The sequence below is a fragment of the Podarcis filfolensis genome (genome assembly GCF_964270895.1).
Source record: "Podarcis filfolensis genome assembly, chromosome: 4".
Lineage (NCBI taxonomy): Eukaryota > Metazoa > Chordata > Lepidosauria > Squamata > Lacertidae > Podarcis > Podarcis filfolensis.
Window position 1 is genome coordinate 41575759 of NC_139607.1, and position 22432 is coordinate 41598190.

At 44.0% G+C, this 22432-nt stretch overlaps 2 protein-coding genes across 3 annotated transcripts in view; one reads left to right on the forward strand and one right to left on the reverse strand.

Annotated features, from left to right (window-relative positions):
- Positions 1-22432, reverse strand: part of LOC310762005 (uncharacterized protein) — a 352306-nt gene that overhangs the window by 31659 nt on the left and 298215 nt on the right. The window lies entirely within an intron of this gene.
- PHEX (phosphate regulating endopeptidase X-linked) overlaps positions 4061-22432 on the forward strand; it is a gene marked incomplete at its 5' end in the record, with an annotated part of 104893 nt that continues 86521 nt past the window's right edge. Inside the window, 5 exons of one of the 2 annotated variants that reach the window (XM_083612270.1) lie at positions 4061-4115; positions 10665-10850; positions 15534-15650; positions 15832-15900; positions 17376-17537. In XM_083612270.1, coding sequence (XP_083468396.1) covers positions 4061-4115; positions 10665-10850; positions 15534-15650; positions 15832-15900; positions 17376-17537 — 589 coding nt within the window. Of the gene's footprint in view, positions 4116-9907; positions 10851-15533; positions 15651-15831; positions 15901-17375; positions 17538-22432 lie in introns of those variants that run through there. The other variant, XM_083612271.1, reaches the window with a different exon arrangement.

Here is a 22432-nt window from a genome sequence, read left to right on the forward strand (position 1 = left end):
TTCATGTGGTGGCTATAGAAACCTATAATCTGGTTTGTTGGAAAGATGTTCAGGCTTCTGGAAGGAATCTTCTGAACCCCCCCCCCCTTTTTTGGACAGGAGGACTCAGTCTTTTAAAAACTGATCAGAACACTTAACAAAGATGTTGTCATTTGAAAATTTTTTCTAGTGTGTAGGATGTTCAGTAGTTTTGGAAGAAACTTTTATTTTCCTGACTGAAATGGATGCACTAGGGAGTGCATTTCATTAAGTGAATTTTGCTTATTTGCTTTCAAACTCTTGCACCTCACACCTGTCTGCTTGGCATATATCTCCCTCCCTTCTTCTAGTCCACATACAGTGGCACCTCTGGATGTGAACAGGATCCATTCCAGAGCCCCGTTCGCATCCAGAGTAGAACGCAACCCGCGCCTGTGAGGGTCACTATTCACCACTTCTGCGCATGCATGTGACATCATTTTGAGCGCATGCACAAGCGGCAAAACCCGGAAGTAACGCGTTCCGTTACTTCCTGGTTGCCACGGAGCTCAACCCAAAACCCTCAGCCTGAAGCAACTTCAACCCAAGGTATGACAGTATATGGAAGTTTTTAATAAAAAACCCAGACCAAGTAAGTTGCTGCTTTATATTTATCCACGATGCAGTTACATCTCTATCCTTTGTTAATATAGTAGGCTGAATTAAGTATTTTAGGATTTCAGCATTTTTAAAGCAGCCTCTTCTCCCCTTTTATTTCCACTTTCAAATCCCCTCCCTATTTTGCAGAATTTTTAATAGCGATATAAGTAGATATCTCTCTGCCTTGGGGATATTTGTGAAGGCATGCTTCCTCTTTGGTACTAACTTCAGATTGCCATTCTTTGTAGCCATATCATATTCTTCAAAGACAATGCCGAGTGCCAAGCAATCACTCAGAGGAAGAATGTAAGAAGATGACAAAAACCAGGTCTGATCACCGGTCTATTGTTTTCTGTGTTGGCTGGCAATTGCACTCCAGCTTTCTGGGTTCTTTTGCAGCCCTACTTAGGAATGCAGGGGATTGATCTGCATCGTAATAAGAGACATAGTGTAGGCATAATAGCTAGCTCTGGAGTACAATCGGCTTCCTTGCCAGTTGCTACATAGGTGCATTACCATAGAACAAATGTTCACAGGCTTCTTGTCTATATGAGTTACACCCTACAGCTTTTCAGGATGGAAACCATTCCCATTTTCAGTTATACATTCTTCTCTTTATTTGGAGACTCTGCAGAATGCTGCTGTGTGGTCGTCTTGACTACAACTCCTCCCAGTGGGAAGGTTTGTTGTTTTAATCTGCACATCAAACGGCCACAAATCACTTAGCTTATTCTAGCATTCTCATTTCTAGTGTTTGTTCAAAATGCATGGTGTGTTTATATAAATATATGAAGCTCCTTGCCCTCAAAATGTTGTTGTTGTTTAGTCGTCTTGGTCCTGCTCGACTCTCCGTGACCCCATGAACCAGAGCATGCTTTGGAAACACTCACTTTCATCTCAAAGCTTCTACTTTTTTATGTCTATGGAGTTTTCTTGGCAAAATACTGGAGTGGATTGCCAGTTCCTTCTCCAGGTGGATCACATTTAGTCTAAACTCTCAGCTGTGACCTGTCCGTCTTGGGTGGCCCTGCACAGCATAGCTCATAGCTTTCTGGAGTCATTCAAGCCCCTTCACCACGACAAGGCAGTGATCCATGAAGGAACCTCAAAATGTATGCATACGTATATAAACCTAAAAGAATAAGTGGGGGAAAATCCTGTTCTTTTGGCTCACTGGTTCATGGAAATCCACCCAGAGAACTATCATTGACATGGATGAGGGAAAAGGTGCCATTAAGTGGCTTCCTGTGAAGATTCCAACTGCCATCAAGTCAGCTACGTAAGAAACTGGCAGAAGCTGCTCTTTCCTCCAAGCCTGGATGTTGCCAAAATCTCTGTTCCTGGATCTGATGAGAGGTTAAAAGCAAATGAGCTGTTCTTTATCACAGGCAAGAGAGTGCCTGTAACTTTTAGAACTTGTGCCTCAGCTTGCTCTTCCCTCATGATTCCTTTCTCCTGGTGTGCCATGTCTTTATAGCTTGCGAGCCTGAGGGCAAGGACTGGCCCATCTTAAAACTGATTTTTGTAATGTCTCATTGGAGCCCTTTTGGCTAAAGGGCCAGGGTATGAATGCTATATAAAAAAACCACTTTTATTCCACTTTCCCGTTGAATGTATTGAATGTATATATTTACATTCAATCGCTTCAGAAGACATTGCTGCATTTTTTCCCCTACAGACCAGCGGTTTTCTTTTGTGAGTACTTTCAGATAGAAAAGTTACGGGAAGTGTCACGCAAGGGCTGCCCAGGAACATAGCAATTTGGTTTACCAGGATAATTATATTTAGTTCTTTAATGTTCAGTTCTTGCGGATTTTGTGTGTGTGTGTTTAAGGAAGGCAAACATTTGGCCTCATTTATTCCATCCTGTGAGGAGGCTTTGTGGTGTTTTCAGTTAACAGTTACCTTGGCTGTAAGAGGTTCAAGATTAAAAGGTCATTTACATTCTCATTCTGAAAATGATAGTTGACACGGATTTGTACTTTCATAAATTACAAAAAGTGATAGAAAGTAATATTACGTTAACCAAGCAGACCAGGTTTCCTACTGCTTGGTTAACGTAAGACATGAAGCATGAAAACCTAGGCATGTTTGTTTATTTTACTACATTTCTATCCCATTTTCCGTCATGGAACCAAAGGCTACATGAGGTGTTCATGCATCCATCCAAGCACTGGCTAAACAGACCTACTTAGTTTCAGCAAAGTGGTGGCCTCTGTATTCAACAGGGCTTCTTCCCAGGTAACTGTACATGGAAGTTACAGCCTTAATCTGTTAACAAACATCAGTATCCTGTGGTACATTACCTGTCTCCCCCTAAATACATAGCTGCATTGGAGTGCCAGCTGTGCTGGTCGGCATCCCTCACGAAAACTGACTTAGAATTTTCAGTAATAGATCTGACATCTACCTACCAGTTAATTATCTGTAATTTATGGGAAGTTTGTTTAAAAAAAGGTGGTGGGCGTTACAATACAGTGTAGAGGCCGCCACTCTGAGAGCCCTGCTTTGCTCCAAGCATCTTGAAGGAAAGGATTTTAAGCAGGCCTCTACCTGAAGACCCTTAAAAGTGTTCCTATGTAGATGAGCAAGGCCTGGCTCAGTTCAGACTCTGGGCCTTAATAAATCAAAATGAACAGTGAGCTAATAGTAAGCCCATGCTGTTTGTGGAGAGTTGACTTTTTATGTTCCTACCTATTTGTGGGCAAAGCCAGAGGTGCCCCAAAGCCATTTTCCAAATTGCCTACATTTCTAGTATGCAGCCAATGTCAAAAGGTGAAGAAAGCAGCAAAGTGTTACTACCAAACTCTTAAAATATAGTCTGGTTGTTGTAAATTTACAGCTTTCTGTCTTGGTCTTCAGAGTTACCTATCACATCTTGATATATATGCTTGTTTCTGGACCTCTTCTTCCAAACACAGGTATACTTTGGACCACAATTTAAAGTTTACAGCATGAAGTATGCGTTCTCATATCAATCACTTCCTGAATTTGGCCATCAGGCATCATCAAGATTCGTTAGGCATCTAATGCTTTGTTCTGTACATAGGGATGGGCAAATCCGGCCATTTCGCTTCCCTATTTCCCCCCAAAATTAAGTTATTCATATTTCTGTAGCAGTTTGCAATTTAAAAAAAACCATGAAGGCTAGAAACTTGATGTAAAACAAACCTCAGAGTTTAAGCAGCCACATGATATGTAAGGCATATGGACATAATTTGACAAAGCTCACACTGTAAGTTCCCTGTTGGCCTATGTCTGCTTTCAGTGTGGGCAATATGCCATATATAATAATCTGCTCCACCGCACTATAAATGAGATGGGCCACAGAAGCTCCCTTGACCTCAAACTTTTGGGCCTCAACTTAAGCTTGATACCCTATATTTAAAAATCCTGACTACAGAGAGACAAACATCAGTCTGCAGCCTATAGTAATCAACCTATGTTTTTCAGCAGAAAGAAACACATCAACATTGAACAACTGGCTTTTTGTCAAGGTAGGTTACTATGTATAAAAATGCAATGCCTACCACAGTTTCAACAAAAGGTGAGTTCTGCAAGGGAAAGGCAAGAAGGCTGGCGCCTTATCCTCTTAATCCATATATTCCCATAGGGAAGTTGTGTCAGTGTTAAATTCCCGTAAGTAACACTCACATCTCTAGCTTTCATTGTGCTCTAAATGTGCAGTTCAAAATAAAATAATGCAGATAGTATTTTGTGCTGGACTTCAGAATTAGGAACAGGGAAACAGCTGTATATGTCTATGCAATGGAATGCGGTAAATGCAATTGACACTTACTAAATTTTAGTTGCATGCTCACAATAGCTCCTGTTGACCAGCATATTTTTTTTGCATCTAACACTGAGGATGTGAAATACTGTCCAGGCTACGTCAGAGGGAGAGGGTGTACTATAGTGAGAATCTCTTTGATTGCAACATTAACCTTCTCTTGGCATTCAATAGTTCTTGAAGATGCTGATTCTCCCAGTGCCCCAAGAAACCTGTTAAGAAGCTGTCAGAAATTGCCTTATTGCACTGGCAGATTCAGGACATTCATATTTTATTAATAACTTCACTGTCTTTCAACCTGAGAGATCTCCAGATCATTTTACACACAATGGGCCGTAACAGTGATGCTTCTCCTCATCAGAAGTCTTATTAGGCTTACCTGTGATGAGATTTGAAATTGTGATGTGGGTCCAGTGTCGCTCATTCCACTGCCTGGCAACATCAACCTTTTTAGGTGTAAAATTCTTTATCCTAGAGCAAGGAAAAATCCAATGGCGGCATGGGCTTGGGAGTGGCATCAGTGGTGTCCCAATTTCGCTGCTTATGGCTAGCAGGAAACACAGCAATGGGGAAGTGATAAGCCATCATGGAAGATGAAGATGAGGCTGTTCCTCACTCCCACCCGTCCCATGGTCAGGTTTCTGGTTGCTCATACGCTACGTCCACCAGCCAGTGTGTGCTGTTGTTTAGTGCCACATTGGTACAAGTAAGACTTCACCCATCCTTGAGTTGATGATGGATGAGGGTGCTGATCTGGTGTGCGCTACTGAGACCTTTGTGGGTGAGCTGGGAAGAGTTGATCTGTCCCAGCTGTGTCTGCTCAGATATTCAGTACAGCATCAGCAGAGGCTGCAGGCACCAGGGACGGGGAAAGATTTGCTCTGTACAGTCATACCTCAGATTGAAGTTGCTTCAGGTTGAGCACTTTCGGGTTATGTTCCGCGGCGACCCGGAAGTAACGGAATGTGTTACTTCCATGTTTCGCTGCTTGCGTATGTGCAGACGGTCAAAATGATGTCATGCTCGTGCGGAAACGGTGAATCATGACCCACGGACGCGCAGACGTGGGTTGTGTTTACTTCAGGATGCGAACGTGGCTCCGGAATGGATCCCGTTCCTATCCAGAGGTACCACAGTAATTGTTTTTATATACGCAGTTGTTTTGTATACCTTTGTACTGTATTGTGAAATCATCTTTGGATGCTTCACAGGTTTCCAGACCCTTTATCATCCTGGTCACCTTCCTCTGCACATGTTTCAGCTTGTCAATATCCTCCTTAAAGTGTGGTGCCCAGAACTGTACACAGTACTGGAGGCGTAGTCTAACCAAGGTGGAATAGAGCAGGACTGTTCCTTGCTTTGATCTGGACACTGTACTTCTATGGATGCAGCCTAACAGCATTTGCTTTCTTCTGCTGCATCATACTGTTGACTTGGTTAAGTTTGTGGTCTACTAAGTCCCCTAGATTATAGAATCATAGATCCTTTTCACTTTTCATGTGATCCTTTTTACATGTACTACTAGCAATCTTGCTGTCCCTCATCCTATATCTGTGCAGTTGGTTCTTCGTGCCCAAGTGTAGAACGTGACATTTGTCCCTATTGCAATTCATTTTGTTAGTTTGGGCCCAGTTCTCCAATCTGTTAGTCATCTTGAATCCTGAGTGACTTCTGTGGCACCACCTAGCCCTCCCAATTTGGTGTCATTTGATGAGCAGCCCTCAATTCTTTCATCCAAGTTGTTAATAAAGACACTGAACAGCAACAGGCCAAGGGCAGAACCCCACTTGTCCCTTCCTTTCAGGATGATGAGGAACCATTAGTGAGCACTCTCGAGTGTGGTCAGTCAGTTACAAATTCACCTAACCATAACCTTGTCCAGCCCGCATTTTACGAGCTCTGCAGGAAGGGACAAGGGACTTTGTCAAAAGCCTTACGGAAATCAAGATACACTATATCCACAGCATTCCTGAGCCATCAAGCTTGTATCTCCATTAAAAGAAAGAAAGAAATGAGGTTCATCTGGCATGACTTGTTTTTGAGAAACCCATGCTTGGTCTTAGTAATCACAGCATCCTTTTCTATGTTCCTGCAGCCCAGCTGATTAACATCTGTTCTAGAACCTTTCCTGGTACGTATCGGTGTCAAGCTGACCAGTCAGTAGTTTTCGGGATCTTCTTTTCTCCACTTTTTGAAGATGGGGACAACATTTGCTCACCTCTAGGCTGCAGGGAGGGGCATGGGTGGTGCTGTGGGTTAAACCACAGAGCCTAGGACTTGCCAATCAGAAGGCCGGCGGTTCGAATCCCCGCGACGGGGTGAGCTCCCGCAGTGGCGTAGCGTGGGTTGTCAGCACCCGGGGCAAGGCAAGTAATTTGCGCCCCCTAACCCGTGGATTTTAGCACTCGATTTTAGCACGCCTGGCACCCCCCCCTCCACAGCGGGCGGCGACCCGGCGGCTCGGATCGGATTCGCACAGCCAGCACAGCAGTGAGAGTGAGTGAGTGAGCCAGGTAGGGGCAGAGAGCTGCGAGTGCAAGCGCCCCCCAGATGTTGCGCCTGGTGCGGCCGGCCCCCCCTGCACCCCCACGCTACGCCACTGAGCTCCCGTTGTTCAGTCCCTGCTCCTGCCAACCTAGAAGTTTGAAAGCACGTCAAAGTGCAAGTAGATAAATAGGTACCACTCGGGCGGGAAGGTAAACGGCATTTCCGTGCGCTGCTCTGGTTCGCCAGAAGCGGCTTAGTCATGCTGGCCACATGACCCGGAAGCTGTACGCCGGCTCCCTCGGCCTATAAAGCGAGATGACCGCCACAACCCCAGAGTCGGCCACGACTGGACCTAATGGTCAGGGGTCCCTTTACCTAGGCTGCAGACCTCTCCTGTTCTCCAATAATTCTCAAATATTATAAGAGGCTCTGAGAGGACATCTGCAAGCTACTTTAGTAGCCTTGTGTGCAGCTCATCAGATCCTGGAGATTTGAATTCATTTAAAGTGGCTAGGTGTTTCCTTAACACATCTTTTCATATCTTGGGCTGCAACTTCCTCCTTGGATCCTTAATTCTGTTATCACAAAATTGGACACTGCTTTCCTTTTGGCTGAAGACAGGTGCAAAGTAGGTGCTGGGCAGTTCTGCCCTCTCTCTGTCACCCAATAGCCTATTTCCAGCTTCTCCATGCAGAGAACCTACAATTTGTTCTTCCTCTTGCTTCGAACATAGCTGAGGAAACCTTAGAATCATAGAGTTGGAAGAGACCACAAGGGCCATCGAGTCCAACCCCCTGCCAAGCAGGAAACACCATCAGAGCACTCCTGACGTATGGTTGTCAAGCCTCTGCTTAAAGACCTCCAAAGAAGAAGACTCCACCACACTCCTTGGCAGCAAATTCCACTGTCGAACAGCTCTTACTGTCAGGAAGTTCTTCCTAATGTTTAGGTGGAATCTTCTTTCTTGTAGTTTGGAACCATTGCTCCGTGTCCGCTTCTCTGGAGCAGCAGAAAACAACCTTTCTCCCTCCTCTATGTGACATCCTTTTATATATTTGAACATGGCTATCATATCACCCCTTAACCTCCTCTTCTCCAGGCTAAACATGCCCAGCTCCCTTAGCCGTTCCTCATAAGGCATCGTTTCCAGGCCTTTGACCATTTTGGTTGCCCTCCTCTGGACACGTTCCAGTTTGTCAGTGTCCTTCTTGAACTGTGGTGCCCAGAACTGGACACAGTACTCCAGGTGAGGTCTGACCAGAGCAGAATACAGTGGCACTATTACTTCCCTTGATCTAGATGCTATACTCCTATTGATGCAGCCCAGAATTGCATTGGCTTTTTTAGCTGCCGCGTCACACTGTTGGCTCATGTCAAGTTTGTGGTCAACCAAGACTCCTAGATCCTTTTCACATGTACTGCTCTCAAGCCAGGTGTCACCCATCTTGTATTTGTGCCTCTCATTTTTTTTGCCCAAGTGCAATACTTTACATTTCTCCCTGTTAAAATTCATCTTGTTTGTTTTGGCCCAGTTCTCTAATCTGTCAAGGTCGTTTTGAAGTGTGATCCTGTCCTCTGGGGTGTTAGCCACCCCTCCCAGTTTGGTGTCATCTGCAAATTTGATCAGGATGCCCTTGAGTCCATCATCCAAGTCGTTGATAAAGATGTTGAATAAGACCGGGCCCAAGACAGAACCCTGTGGCACCCCACTAGTCACTCTTCTCCAGGATGAAGAGGAATGTGCCTTCAATATTTCTCTTTTAAGAAACTCCCATCTATCTTGGACTCCCTTCTATTTGAATATTTAGCATGGGCAAACTCAGGCAACATTTAGCCTTTCTGAAACAAGGGTGGTGGTGGTTTGAGTTAATGCTGTGTGACAGCTAATTGTGGCAAGTAATGGTGTCCACAGAAGCAAGTGCCTTCAGATGGACAACTGCCTAATGCAGCCGGCACTGATACAATGTGTCTGTCTTAATGAAGTTTGAGTATTCAAACATGAATTATATGATGCCATGTGATGCCACAGAAACACCTTTCCCAGTATAAACCAATTTAGTGGCAGACAAGAATGCACATTGCCCTGGGACATAATGTTTAACTTTTTCAGTTTTTCAACCCAATAGTGTTTTTCTGGATAGTGTGAAAGCAAAGCAGTTTCACTGGAATTCTGTACAAAAAGGAAAAAGAAAAAATGGAAAGGAAAAATGCTGAAATTTGTGCATCTAAGGGCAGGTAGGTTTACACTGGCAAATACAGAAAGGAACAGAGCAGAAAGATGTAACTAGTTATTGCAAAGGATCAAAGGTGGTGTGAAAACAGAGGTCAGCTACTGCCTGTAAGAACTTCAGCCAATGAAACATGGCGAAATGTCCTGACTGAAGTCATTCTGTGTTTTTAACTATCCTTTTTAGAAAAAGACTCAGGGAGAGGACAATGGCAGATCTTGGCAGGAGCAGACTTAGAATTTGGAGCCAAAGCTGAGTTTCACAATCTACTGTCAGTTCCAGGACTCAGTCCTGGAATCTATATATAAGATGGGAAACACTGTAGTGTACAAAACACTTCTGAGCATATGCAATTTTCTAACTGGTGAAGAACAGTAGTTCTTTCTTTGTAAATATGGGCTTAAGGACATAACAGATTTTAACAGATTTTGAGATAGATAACAGATGAGAAGATAGATAGCAAATTTAGACTGCAACCATAAAAAACCAATCACACTGAACTCACTGGACCTTACTTCAGACTTAAGTATTTCTGAAGGCAGTAAAATTTAATCATGGAAATTTTAAACACTCTCCATTACAAAGGAGCCAATTCCAGATTTCACTCTTTAAAATGTGAAATCTATATATTTGGATTCCAAACACAGGGATTTCGCATTTTAAAAGGTTCAGTCTGATTAAAACTGATTCTAGAAGACCAGATCCACTCCAGAGTTAGAGCATATATGCACAATGCCCTCCTCATGGACCAAACCCAGTTATTTAATGTTTCTCACCCTCACAGTCAGCCTGCTGCTCATCTCAGCTTTCCTCCTCAAAACGAAGGACTATGTTTGGACAGAGCTTACAAAAGCACCACAGTCCCTGAAATATAACTTTCCCATGTCTTTAAAACCCTTCTGTAGGCTGTTTTAATAACTGCTTTGCCTTCACTTAAGCATGACTCTGATGCTTGGCACTTGGTGTCGTACACAAACATCCCAAAATAAAAATGCTACAAGATATCCCAGGAACTCCTCAGGAGGTTTAAAAAGAGATTTGCGCTTGGGGACCAGATGTCTTTTCTTCAGTGAAGACAAATGGTGCGACTAGGCTGAAAAGGAACCACCATCAGCACATAATGAGATTTCTTAAATAGGTGCAAGGAAACTTTCCTGTCAACGTAGTGCCTGCAAAACTTTGTCAGATGTCCAGTTCCTGATTGGAAGATTTTTTTTTATGTTTTAATTGCTGGAAGTTGGAATAGTTAAACCATCTGTTTGGGCAGCGTTGTGAAATGTTTATGTCCTGAACTGCTGATAAAAGTGGTCTGCTTGCAAACAGCGAGTGCAATAAATTAAATTGTCCCTGCCTGTCTTTCCAAGTCTTGGTCAGAGAAGAAACTCAAGGCTGCATTTTATGTGGTTCTCCTCCTTACCCCCACCCCATTTTGGGAAGAGTGAGAGACTTGGAAATGTGTCCTGACAGTAACATTACTTATACGAAATAAGAGCAATTGGGGAAAGGGCACCCATGGATGGGACTTCTCTGTGAATGAACAGGAACGAGCCGCAGTAGAAAGAAAAGCAGACCTTCTTTTGGAGAGCTTTGCAAGTCCAACGTGATGGAAGGCGAGGCAGCAGGGGGTTCGATGCCAGCCGGCAAGAAAGCAGCCAGCAAACCGATGCGGATAGCCCTTGGCGTGTTTGTGACCAGCACGGTCGCGCTTGGCACTGCGCTTTTCCTGGGTAAGTGTCAAAATGATTGTGGCAGCATAAAATGAAACTTTTGCAAGGCTCTTAAAAAAACCCCAACCCTGGCTACAACAGCTTTGCTACTTGTATTCGGTTTGCTTAACTATGCTAATCACATTTTAATGTTCCTTCACTCCCACTGCTATTCAGTTGAAAGGATGAATGAGCTTTTTGTTGGTGGAGGGTCTTGGCTCTATGTGAAGGACTACCTAAGAGGATTCAAAGGTCCTGAAGTTACTATCATGCTGTTCTAGGATTCTGCAGAAATTGCAAATTAAGTTAACACTTTCCATTTTTAGTATTTGGAGATTCACTAGAAGCACATTTCATGCATTCCCCCCCCCCCCAATTCACCAGCTGACTGGGAGCTGTGAAAACATGTTAAAAAGCAATGTAAAATCAGAAACCTGCAGATTAAACACACACACACTAAATTCTAAGTTGGTATCAACAACTGGCTGGATCCAAAAGACAGCCACTAAGTCACGATATCTCTCAAGTTGTGATGATTAACATACGGCTTCTGAATAAATACTGCTAATAGCTTATGTGTCTTTCAAAGATTGAATTTCATGCATGTACTTTTTGCAGGGGCCTTTTTAGGGAGTCCTTCCATTTGATTTTCAATGCAACGATGGCTAAGTCTGCTGTCCTATACCCACTTTCCTAGAAGTAAGCCTCATTGGATTCAGTGAAGCTTCCAAGTAGAGATTGCATGGTAAACGTTCTACTGGTGTTTTGGACAGTCCACAAAGATAGCATTAAAAGAGTAATAGATGAATTGTGGAGTCTTTAAAGAGGTGGGGAAATAATCTCTTCATCAGATGCTTTAACTAAATCTGAAAGAGCTGAAAGACATATATTTCCTACCCAATACAATATCTTGTTGCTGTGATGAAGAACTTGTACTGAATTATTGCATGATAGTCATTACCAAGATCCATTTACTGAATGAGTTATTCAAAATATTGTGGTCAAAGGGGTTGCAAAGGGTAAGGTAATGCAGTGGCCATGTCTACATATTCAAAATTAATCTCTATAGGGATTCTTGGAACTGTAAGACTATGAGGGGAGGAGGGGAGGATATCTAACAGAGAATTCAAAGTACCTTTATTATGATTTCCATGGTCATGACAGTTAAACTAGCACAGGACCTGATACAAGGTTGTAGCATAGATGTACCATCTATGCCTAATGAAAAGATATTGTTCTTTGTATCTATTGTATAATCCCAGTGGATTGAAAAAGACTACAGCGCCCACCTAGGCATTTCCTCAGTAGTAAGTCCTGCTGAATTCAATGGGGGCTTACTCTCAGGTAGGTGTGGACAGGATTGCAAGCCACTGAACAGAAAATGATTTTCCTTACTGAGTGCCTTTAACAGAATATCCCAGTCTATAGATTATTGTCTGGGTATATATATTCTACACACACAGGAGATCAAAATTAAAACTTAATTTTGCAAAGGAATTATGCATTCTTTTTTAAAGCTTTGCATGCTTTAATCTGCCTTCCAAAGACTCTCTATTATATGTTTTTTTCCCCAAACCTGATGGAGAGGACAAAAAAACAAAGCAAAGTTCTATGGTTTAGAGTCAGCCTCTAGGGTCATAGGAACAGGAGACAGGCAGCCAGCTACCTGTAGTAATCCCACCCCCACAAGAACACACTATGCAGAACCATTTTCCTTTATGACTTTTTTCAGCCACACTCTGCAAGGTTTCTCCAGAACATTCTTTAAACATCATTACTATACAAAATCTCAGATTGACTCTTGGATGCACTCAGTACACACAGTCCCCAACTTCTGTACAACTTTCAGAGCCCAGTACTGCAAATATATACAAACACATATATATTCTTCACATGCACAGCAATTTACTTGAAAGCATTTTTTTCCATGCATGCATTTTTTATAATTGTTTATAGGGCTCATGGATAACACAAGCTCTAACAACAGCTAAAGAGCAAAGTAATGGGATGGAATGAATATGGGGCAAACTCTATATTGTATGCACGTTGTAATAACAAAAACGTTTTTTGAAAAATGGAAATTTGTTTTGGGAGGCTGAGTGACAAAGAAAGGGAACTTTAATAGGACTGTGCCTGTCCCTCTCCTGATACAATTTGGGACCTGATTCTGCACTTTAGAGCAGCCCTGATCCAACCTGGGATGATCTAAGCCTGATGCAACACGGGTCCAGAGAATTGTGGGCCTCACAATGTTTAATCAGGATTTTAAACATTAAGGGTGGGATGAATGCCACACTATGGTGAATGACTGGTCGATGCAAACATTGCAGCTGGAACTATCCCACCTTCCCTTCCCTTCTGCACTGTTCTCGGTTATTCCCAGACAGCCCACCAGCCGCCAGTTATGGGGGGGGCACAAGGGGAGGAGAGGGGAGAAAGCCCCATTGTGCAAGCAGTTGTCCTTGGACAGGACTTCCACTCAGGGGGCTTGTGTTAGGTCAGGCATGGCCAAACTACAACTCCCACCATCCCTAGCTAACAGAACCAGTGGTCAGGGATGATGGGAATTGTAGTCCCAAAACAGCTGGAGGGCCAAGTTTGGCCATGCCTGTGTTAGGTGAATCCCACCCTAATTAAGCATGTGGGGAGGAGCGTAAGGGAGGAGGAGATGAACCCTTTCTCTCTTCACTGTCTAACCATCCTCCCTTTTGACAGTGCCAGATCACTCCAGGTGGACCCAATCTGACCTGAGCCTGCTCAAACCCACCCTGGCTGAATCACGGTCCATCCCAAATTGACTTGGTTTGGTTTGGGTTCAAGGATTCAGTCGTTCTGGTTGCACATCCCTAATGCTTCACCCTTTCCCCACCAGATGTTTTCCCATCCCAAATCACTCAGTTCAAACTGCTTTTTTCTCTGCAGAATTCCAACAATCTTCTGGAATTACCTAACCACCACCTTTGCCCTTTGTTCTTCTCAAAATCGTAGCACCCTAAGGCAGCTTTCAATTTTTTTAAAAAACTGTTGTGCTTGGTTACCATTTATATTATGTTTTTAATTCACTGCATCCCGTAAGCTCAGAGCAGAGAGCTTCTCTTTGAGGAGCAAAATTTGTCAGTAATAAAACATTTGAATATATGCAATTTTTAAATAGCCATAAAAATCAAGTCCTGTTCATCCTTGGCAACTAGATACAGTGGTACCTTGGTTTACGAACTTAATCGGTTCCGGAAGTCCGTTCTTAAACCAAAGTCGTTCTTAAACCGAGGCGCACTTCCCTAATGAGGCCTCCCGCCACCGGTGCCTTTCCATCGTTGGCTTCTGTTCTTCTGTTCTTAGACCGAGGTCAAGTTCACAAACCAGGACACTACTTCCAGTTTTGCAGAGTTTGTAAACCGACTAGTTAGTAAACAGGGCTGTTCTTAAACTGAAGTACCACTGTAGTTGGTAAAGCAGAAGGATCTTTCAGAACTTAGAGAAGTCAGAAAGTACATTCTCAGGAACCATTCTCATGGCTGTGATATTTAGCAGTTACATCATTTGTATACAAATAGCTATGTGCAGCCCATAAAGTGTTTGGGCAATAAAACAGATTGTGTGCATTCCATTAAGTGGATAAAGGACTAATCTCTGTTCCCTGTGTGACAGTGTTGGATCCAGATTAGTCACGCTTAGCGGAGTCTCATGGGAATGAATGGTTCTCATGTTATTCATAGTGAACTTGTCTCACTTATTTCAGCAGGTCCAATCTAAGGGAACTGTAGTTTGTTAAGGGCGCTGAAAGTTGTTAGGAGGCTCCTCTTCCCCTTCCAGAGTTCCTTGGGAAGAGGAATTGATTGTTAAGCCAACTGTCAGGACCCTCAACAAACTACAGTTCCTAGAATTATTTGAGGGAAGCTATGACTGTTGAAAGTGGTATGATACTGCTTTAATTGTATAGTGCAGCTGGGGCTTAAGCTTGGGGCCAACACATAATGTTTACATAGTAAAGGAATGAATACATTTTAGTTCTCTCACTCATTGTTCTTCATAATTTATGAACCATCCCTAATAGTGAAAGAATTAGCACATTTGAAGCAAAATCTTTCCAAGAATACTGATTATTTTTCATTAAACTAACATTGCTTCAGATCTCAAACAGCTTGATTTAGAGTAACCTTCTTGAGATCATTTCTGCTCTTCCTGTTAGCAACTGGGGGCCAAATTCATCATAGTGGAGCTATATCGGTTCATTTACCAGTGTGGTGAGATGCACAGGAGACAACTCCATCTCTCTCCATTTCCTTTGCTAGACTGGCCTTAGAGAGTCCTCAGGAAGGCTGTCTGTGAATGGCTTTAGCTGCTACAACTTTTCTTTCCAGTTCTTGAATCATTCTGCTCTCTAGCCTTTGGAGAAAAAAATAGAGAATGGAAGGTAAAACGTAAGCATCTGTCTCTTTGGCATGCTGGCTAGCAATCTGATTCAGGACTGATTCCTATATTATGTTGGTGGTGTGTTGTTGTGGCTGAAAAGATAAACAGTGTGGGTGCTGCTTGCTGCGCTGTTTGACAAACAGCACCCGTTTGTTTTCTTTCTGGCAACCATTGATGCTGCCAGTGTAACCTGAGCATTGTCTAATACTTTTTGACTTATTGCATGTGTTGACCAAGGATGCTGGAATTTTTCTTATGCACTAGCATGGTTTCCTTTGCTTTTTGCATTAGTGTTTGGCCCTTTGGATCTCAGCCGCTTCCTGCATGCTTCCTCCTTTGGCCTTTCCAGCACCAGAGCTCCAATGTCGGTTGGATCAGAGCTTCAGGGGAACCAGGGGTTTTGGCGAGGTAGGCTGTGACACTGGAGCTCCCTCTCTGGCACTGAAGCTTTATTTCCAGCTTCGGAGAGGATGATCTAATTGATCCTCCGGTCCCTAGGACACCCTCCCAGGGGTCATCAGATTGAACCCTGAGTCAATACATTTGCCCAACAACTATTGTTAATCTATGTAATATTTTCCTTTTGCAGTTAGCCAAGATCTTATAAAATTTCGTCCTAAGCAACAATACTGCTTGACTTCCGAATGCATCGAAGCTGGTAAGTGGCGTATGTTCTTTTTTTGTATTATAGTCAAAGCACATTGGTATGGAGAAACATTGAATGCTTATGTGCTCCAGTAGCTTTAATAAACTGTCTTGTGCTTTGAAAATCAACATCTAAGTAAGCCATTTATGTTAAATCAGCAATGCAATTGCCTCCCCGAGACCATTAGCAGAGTTCTGATGGATCAGACCAAAGGTTTCTCTAATTCAGAATTGTGTTTCCCACAGGGGTTCCAAGCCACATTGTTTTGGGAAGACCACAAGGCTGTAGCTCTAGCTATGGAGTTAGAGATATTGCCTGGTGGGCAAAGGCCTAATGAAGATGCCCCAATGAAGTGCTTCAGGCCTAACTAGATGAAATCTCTGATAGGATCTTCTGGAGTCTTATTTCTTTGGTTAAAAGCAGCCAAGGGGCCCCAGTTTGGATTGGGGCATAGCTGTGGGAGAGAGTAGGGTTTTATGAACTTAGGAAGCTGCACTGAGTCAGACCACTGGCCCATCTAACCCAGTATTGCCAGAGTTGCAGTAGGTTCCAGGATTTCAGACAGGAGTCTCTCCCAGCTATACCTGGACATGCCAGGGGCTGAACCTGGGACAATTCTGCTTGCAAGCCAGATGCTGACCCACTGAGCTGTGGCCCTTTCTCCCCAGGCTATTTACCATACTTAAATCTTCCACTGAAGCTGGTGGAAGAGAGAAGCAACATGGAGGAGGCAAAAGTATATGAGTATTTGCCTTCTGCTCCTCCAAGGCTTACAAGAGCTTCAGAAAGTGGGGGTGATTTCCATTGTGGAAATAGCACAGGAATAACAGATTAACCCTGGAGCCCTGATCAAAAATAGGAGGCCTCTGGGCTGCTTTTTAATTAAAGAAAAAAGGCTATGGTCACAGCCACACATTTAAAGCACCCTTATGTGACTTTAACAGTCATGGTTCCCCCAAAGAATCCTGGCAACTGAAGTTTTTTAATGGTGCTGGGAATGGGAGCTGTGTGAGGTGTCTTCTAATGATTGTCAGCACCCTTAATAAACTATAGTTCCCACCCAGGATACTTTGGGGTGGTCATGGCTGTTAAAGTGGTAAAATAGAGCTTTAAATCTATGGTGTGGAGGTGACCAGATCTCCCCCAACTCTAATACAGCTTTCAGAATTTCTGCCTCAGATTGCCTACTTGAGAGAAAATCAACAGCATGTTCATGGAGTCTGGAGGGAACGGGAATTAGTGAGGCTGTTTGGGATTTAGATGGTGATGGTGGTCAAGGGAAGGGTTTTTTTCGGAATGGGGGAGACGGTGGTATATTTGAACACAGCAGGGAAGGAGCCAGAGGAACCAGGTAGGTTGAAGGATGGGGAGAAATCAAAGCAGGGAGGTGGTAACTAGGAGGGAAACCACAGGGTTTTTCCCTCTCTTTAGTACAGTGATGAGTAACACCTGAAGAAGTTTTTGTTAAATTATGTGACTCTTTTCAGCTGCTGCAATCAGAAGCAAATTAAATACATCTGTGGATCCCTGTGATGATTTCTTTCGGTTTGCCTGTGAAGGGTGGATACAGAATAACCCAATTCCTGAAGATTCATCAAATTATGGAATCTATCCATGGCTGAGGCACAATGTGGACCTCAAGTTGAAAGGTAGGTGACTCCTTTCTTGAAAGCTTCCTGCTCTCCCTCATCCTTCTTGTTGTTGTTGCTTACCTTCAGTGTGTATAGTGTGTTCCTTGATAAAAATGCACTCGGGTGAAAATATGAGGATATCAGAGCTGGTCATTGTATAAAATAGAAATAACACACAAATAAGGCTAGGCATGGCCAATAATCTGCCTGAAAACTCAAATGCTATTTCCAGGCATGGGGAATAGAGTTATGCAGTGCTTCCCCCCCCCTAAAAAAAATGTTTAGGAGTACTCTCATTTTGACTCAAGAAAATCACCATTTTATAGTTCAAATCAGGAAAAATAAATACAGTAAACGGACAAAAAGTACAAAGATTCACAAAATGTTTAGGGGTATGCGTACCCCTGCATACCGCCAGAAAAAAAATCACTGGAATTATGCATGCAAGCTTCACTCCCAGTGTCCCCATAGGTATTGCCCTACATGCTTAGTTTCTGATCTTCTCCACGTTGAGCTGGGATGGTCTTTAGGAGACTTTTCCTTGCATTGACTTAAATGAAAGTTGGAATACTCTGAATGATCTGAGACCATTCTTTATCAGGGTTCCCAATTGTGTGGAAGTGTCTAGTCATGTTCAAGCAAATACAAGAAGCAGTCCACTGCAGGCCTAGCCAGCATGGCAAGGGGAAGTTCAAGGACTGCAATGTGTATGATGATCCTGGGTTACCCACACTTTGAGCATTCGCATGTTCAGGTGCTTGAAAACACCTATTTCATCCTCCTTTCTATATGACAAAAAATGACAAAATGAATGGCTATGGTCCATCAATCTATGTGTTACATTCAACCACTATACCATTCTGGCTTTCGAATAGGTGAATGATTATCTTGTGGGAGCAGGGCAAGTGCCCCTACCCTGACTTTTGGAGGGAAACAATATTTATTTAATTTGATTATAAAAACCACTTGTAGGCCACCTTTCGCTTCACGAAACACCAAGGCGGTTTGCAGAACAATAAAAGCAAACAGCGTATAACAAAGTATAAGAATTTCCTAAGTACGCAGCAACAAAATCCCAGCTGGAAATCCCAGGAATTACCGTATTTTTTCCTCTATAACATGCAGATTTTTTCCTCCTAAAAAGTAAGGGGAAATGTCTGTGCGTGTTATTGAGCGAATGTGTGGTCCCTGGAGCTGACTGCCCCAAGTACAGGGCAAAAATCAGGCAAAAATCATATCGCGCAGTCATGGAGGAGAGGAGGCTGCTCTCAGGGTCTTACTGCCCACCCTCTTCTGTTTCGTTACTGTGTTTGCTCAAACGGAACAAAGAGCAGGCAAATCCCCTCCCCTCCAGGCAAGCAGAGGGGAAAGCAGAGCGTCCTTCCCTCTAATTCCTCTCCATGCTCCGGTGCTGGTGCTGCTGCGTCTAGGGACTCGCAGGCAGCGGAAAACATGCAGGAGAGAGAGGGGGGGCTGGCTTGGGTGGGGGGGACTTTTGCCTTCCTTCCCCCCCCTTTAAACCCCTCTCTTGCATTCTTAGCCAGCTGCTTCTCCGCACACCTTTCTCGTGCTCCTTGTCCCTTCTATGTTTTTCCTTCCCTCCCCACTTAAAACGTGGTTACAAAGCACGGATCCACATGGATCCTCAGGATCTTTGCATTGGGTCACCCCAAATTCACCATCAGATCACATAGCAATGATCTGGTGCAAAAACAGGGCTGCAATGGTGCAAAAACGTGGTTACAAAGCACGGATCCACATGGATCCTCAGGATCTTTGCATTGGGTCACCCCAGATTCACCATCAGATCACATAGCATGTCCATGGCTACAGCCTGCACCAAAAAAATCACCCACCCACTGTTGCCTGGGGCTGCAATGGTACAAAAACGTGGTTACAAAGCACAGATCGACATGAATTCTCAGGATTTTTTGCATTGGGCTACCCCAAACTCACCGTCAAATCACATGTCTGTGGCCACAGCATGAAGCACAAAAATGATACATCCACTGTTTCATTCAGATTTCCCCCCCTTGTTTTCCTCCTCTAAAAACTATGTGCGTGTTATGGTCAGGTGCGTGTTATCGAGCGAAAAATATGGTAGTATTAACAGAGAAAGGGGGGGGGGGGTTTAAAGAGATATGTTTGTAATTGTAATGGGAAACACCCAGCAATCAGTGCCCACCTGATGTCTACAGGAAAATCTTTCCACATGGTAGCCCTTCTCCAGGCCATTGTACAGTATAAAATATACATCTGAAGAAAATACAACAGGCATAGGCAAACTTGGCACTCCCGCTGTTTTGAGACTACAAATCCCATCATCCCTAGCTAACAGGACCCAGTAGTCAGGGATGATGGGAATTGTAGTCTCAAAAACATCTGGAGGGCCAAGTTTCCCTATGCCTGAAATACAACCATTTTTCAGGGAACAGCTTCATGTAGTGATTTTCAGAATTGCCACCAGCCACACTTGTTATTACTAGCAGTTCTATACATATATGGACAATTTGTACACTGTGTAACACGTTCACAACCTTTTTTTTTTTGGACGTCTGCCGACCATGGTACAGTTTGCAGGCTTTCCTCTACTGTTGGTAGTGACTGTTTTGGTCTATAAGTTGTATAAAAAATAATTGTGCAAACTACACATTTGTAATTTATGCAGTTCGTAAAAGTGGGGGAATCCAGCTCTTCTGGGTGCATAGCATGCTCACAATCCACATCCCTGCAGTGACGTAGCTAGCCGCTCAGGTGCCCAGGGCGGCGCATGGACCCTGCAGCTGGGGGCGGAGCAAGCTGCCCATGGGGGCGGGGTGAGCCAAGGCAGGGTGCACTGTGTGGAGTCTCTCTGCAGCCTCCCCCTCAGCTGTAGGGCGGCTGAGGCGGTGGGCAGACGCAAGCCCCATGCTGCTTGAAAAAGCAGAACAGAGCTTTTAGGCAGTCCGTCCACAGCCTCCTGCTCAGGAGAGACGCATGGCTCAGGCATGCTGCAGGCCCCGTGGTGTGACACCCGGTGCCCCCCGCCTCACCTAGCTATGCCTCTGGATTAGACAGATTCATGGAGGAGAGGGCTGTCAAAGGCTACTAGCCATAAAAGCTGTGCTCTGCCTACAAAGTTGGAGGCAGCAATGCTTCTGGTTTATGGAAATCACTTGAGGGGAGAGTGCTCCTGCAATGGTGTAGGAAGATGCGTGCAGTGGGTGTGGGAGTTATTTCCCCCCAAAACTCATATTTTTGCCATTTTGTCATTCCCCCCCTCAGTGATAACACCCGGGGCGGACCGCACCCACCGCACCCCCCTTCCTACACCACTGCATCCCTGGTCTCAGTATTGTGAAAGAATCACAACATTTAACTGAGAGAGTGGTGCAAGTTTTGAGAACTGTGTGGTGTCTATCCTTTCATAATTTTTCTTCAGCTTGTTTATTTGAAATGTGAGTATTTTAGCAGACAGGTCAAATCTAGGTGCTTAGGTGTTCAATTATCTGTCACCAAGAGAACTGTTTTGAGGAATGTCTGCATGTTTGGAGGAAAAAATAGCCTGGGGTGGAAGTGTGTAGGAAGCAAGATATTTTCATTTGAATGTTCTTTTCTTTATGTTGGATTTTACTGCAAAACCATCTCAGTGGGCAGCCACACAGAACCGCAGAGGAGAGGGGGAAAAATACTCTTATTTTTAAGCAGCAATGCCAGGCTTCTAGGATGAGAATGACATTTAACAACAGAACAAAAAAAATGGGCAATTATTAATGACAATATAATACATGGCATTTACCATAGGGCATTGCCTATGCAGAGCCAGTCCCACTCTGACGACACATCATATCGCCATACATTGCAAAAGAGGGCCAAACTAGACCAAGCTGGCACCAGGGGTTGGACTCATTGGGCTCAGCAGGTCCCCACTTCTAGATGCTTGGGCCCTGCTCCTGGCTGCCACTGCCTGTTCCCTCTCTATGCAAGTGAGCAGTGAGAGGAGAACAAACAAGGAGAAGGACTCTGCTTACCTTGTTGTCTCTGTCTGGGTGCCTTTGTGGAATGGGCCCACACAGAAAACAAATGGGTAGCATGAAGAAGGTGGGCCTGCACTAGGAAGGAGCATCTTGCACAAGGACTTCCTAGAATTCTGGAGCTAGAACTAATGTGAGACCTAATGGGGGCAGACTTCTACATTGCTACTATTGATCAGTTTGCATACCAAAGGTCCCAGGGCGGTTTCAGCCTATGTGGACAAGTAATTTGACCCAGCACAGGGCCACATCCTGTATTCCCATGAAAAGCAGCGGCAAGGGTTGCACTGGAGAGGGGAGTGAAACACTTTCCTGCTTTAAATTACCTTCCAACCTTATACTGAGGCTGGATCTGAGATGGGCTGGGTAAATTTGCATAAAGTAATTGTTATGTACTGAAGTTCTCACCCTGGGCCAGCAGGGGGATACTGTAGATAGTTTTCATTCAGGTCCACATATGCAAATAAGGGATTGAAAGTGACATTTAGTGATTGGATAGTTACAGAAAGTGGTTACAGTTGCATTGTAGTGGAGCTCTATATAAGCAGGCTGGCTGAACCCTTCAGTTCAGTTCTGTTCTGGCCTGTGAATAAACAAGAGCTGTTTGAAGAATCACTGTGTCATCTGATATGTTCACCCACCCTTGTTCTCTTATAATGGCAATGGCACCCCACCTGAGAGGCTGAACCCCCTCCCCCCCGGAACACACTTGGTTCCTGTCCCCTGATTTCTAGCTTAGCCCTGTGGTGTGGGTCTGTAACGATTCTAGTAGTTGCACTGTGCCCACTTCAATTCTCTTGTGTGGTTGGGGTCAGCTTCAGAGGTTCACTGTGAATCCTCCTGTGAGAGTTATTAGGCTGGTGGGCATGTGAGATGGGCAGACAACTGGTTCACCTGCAC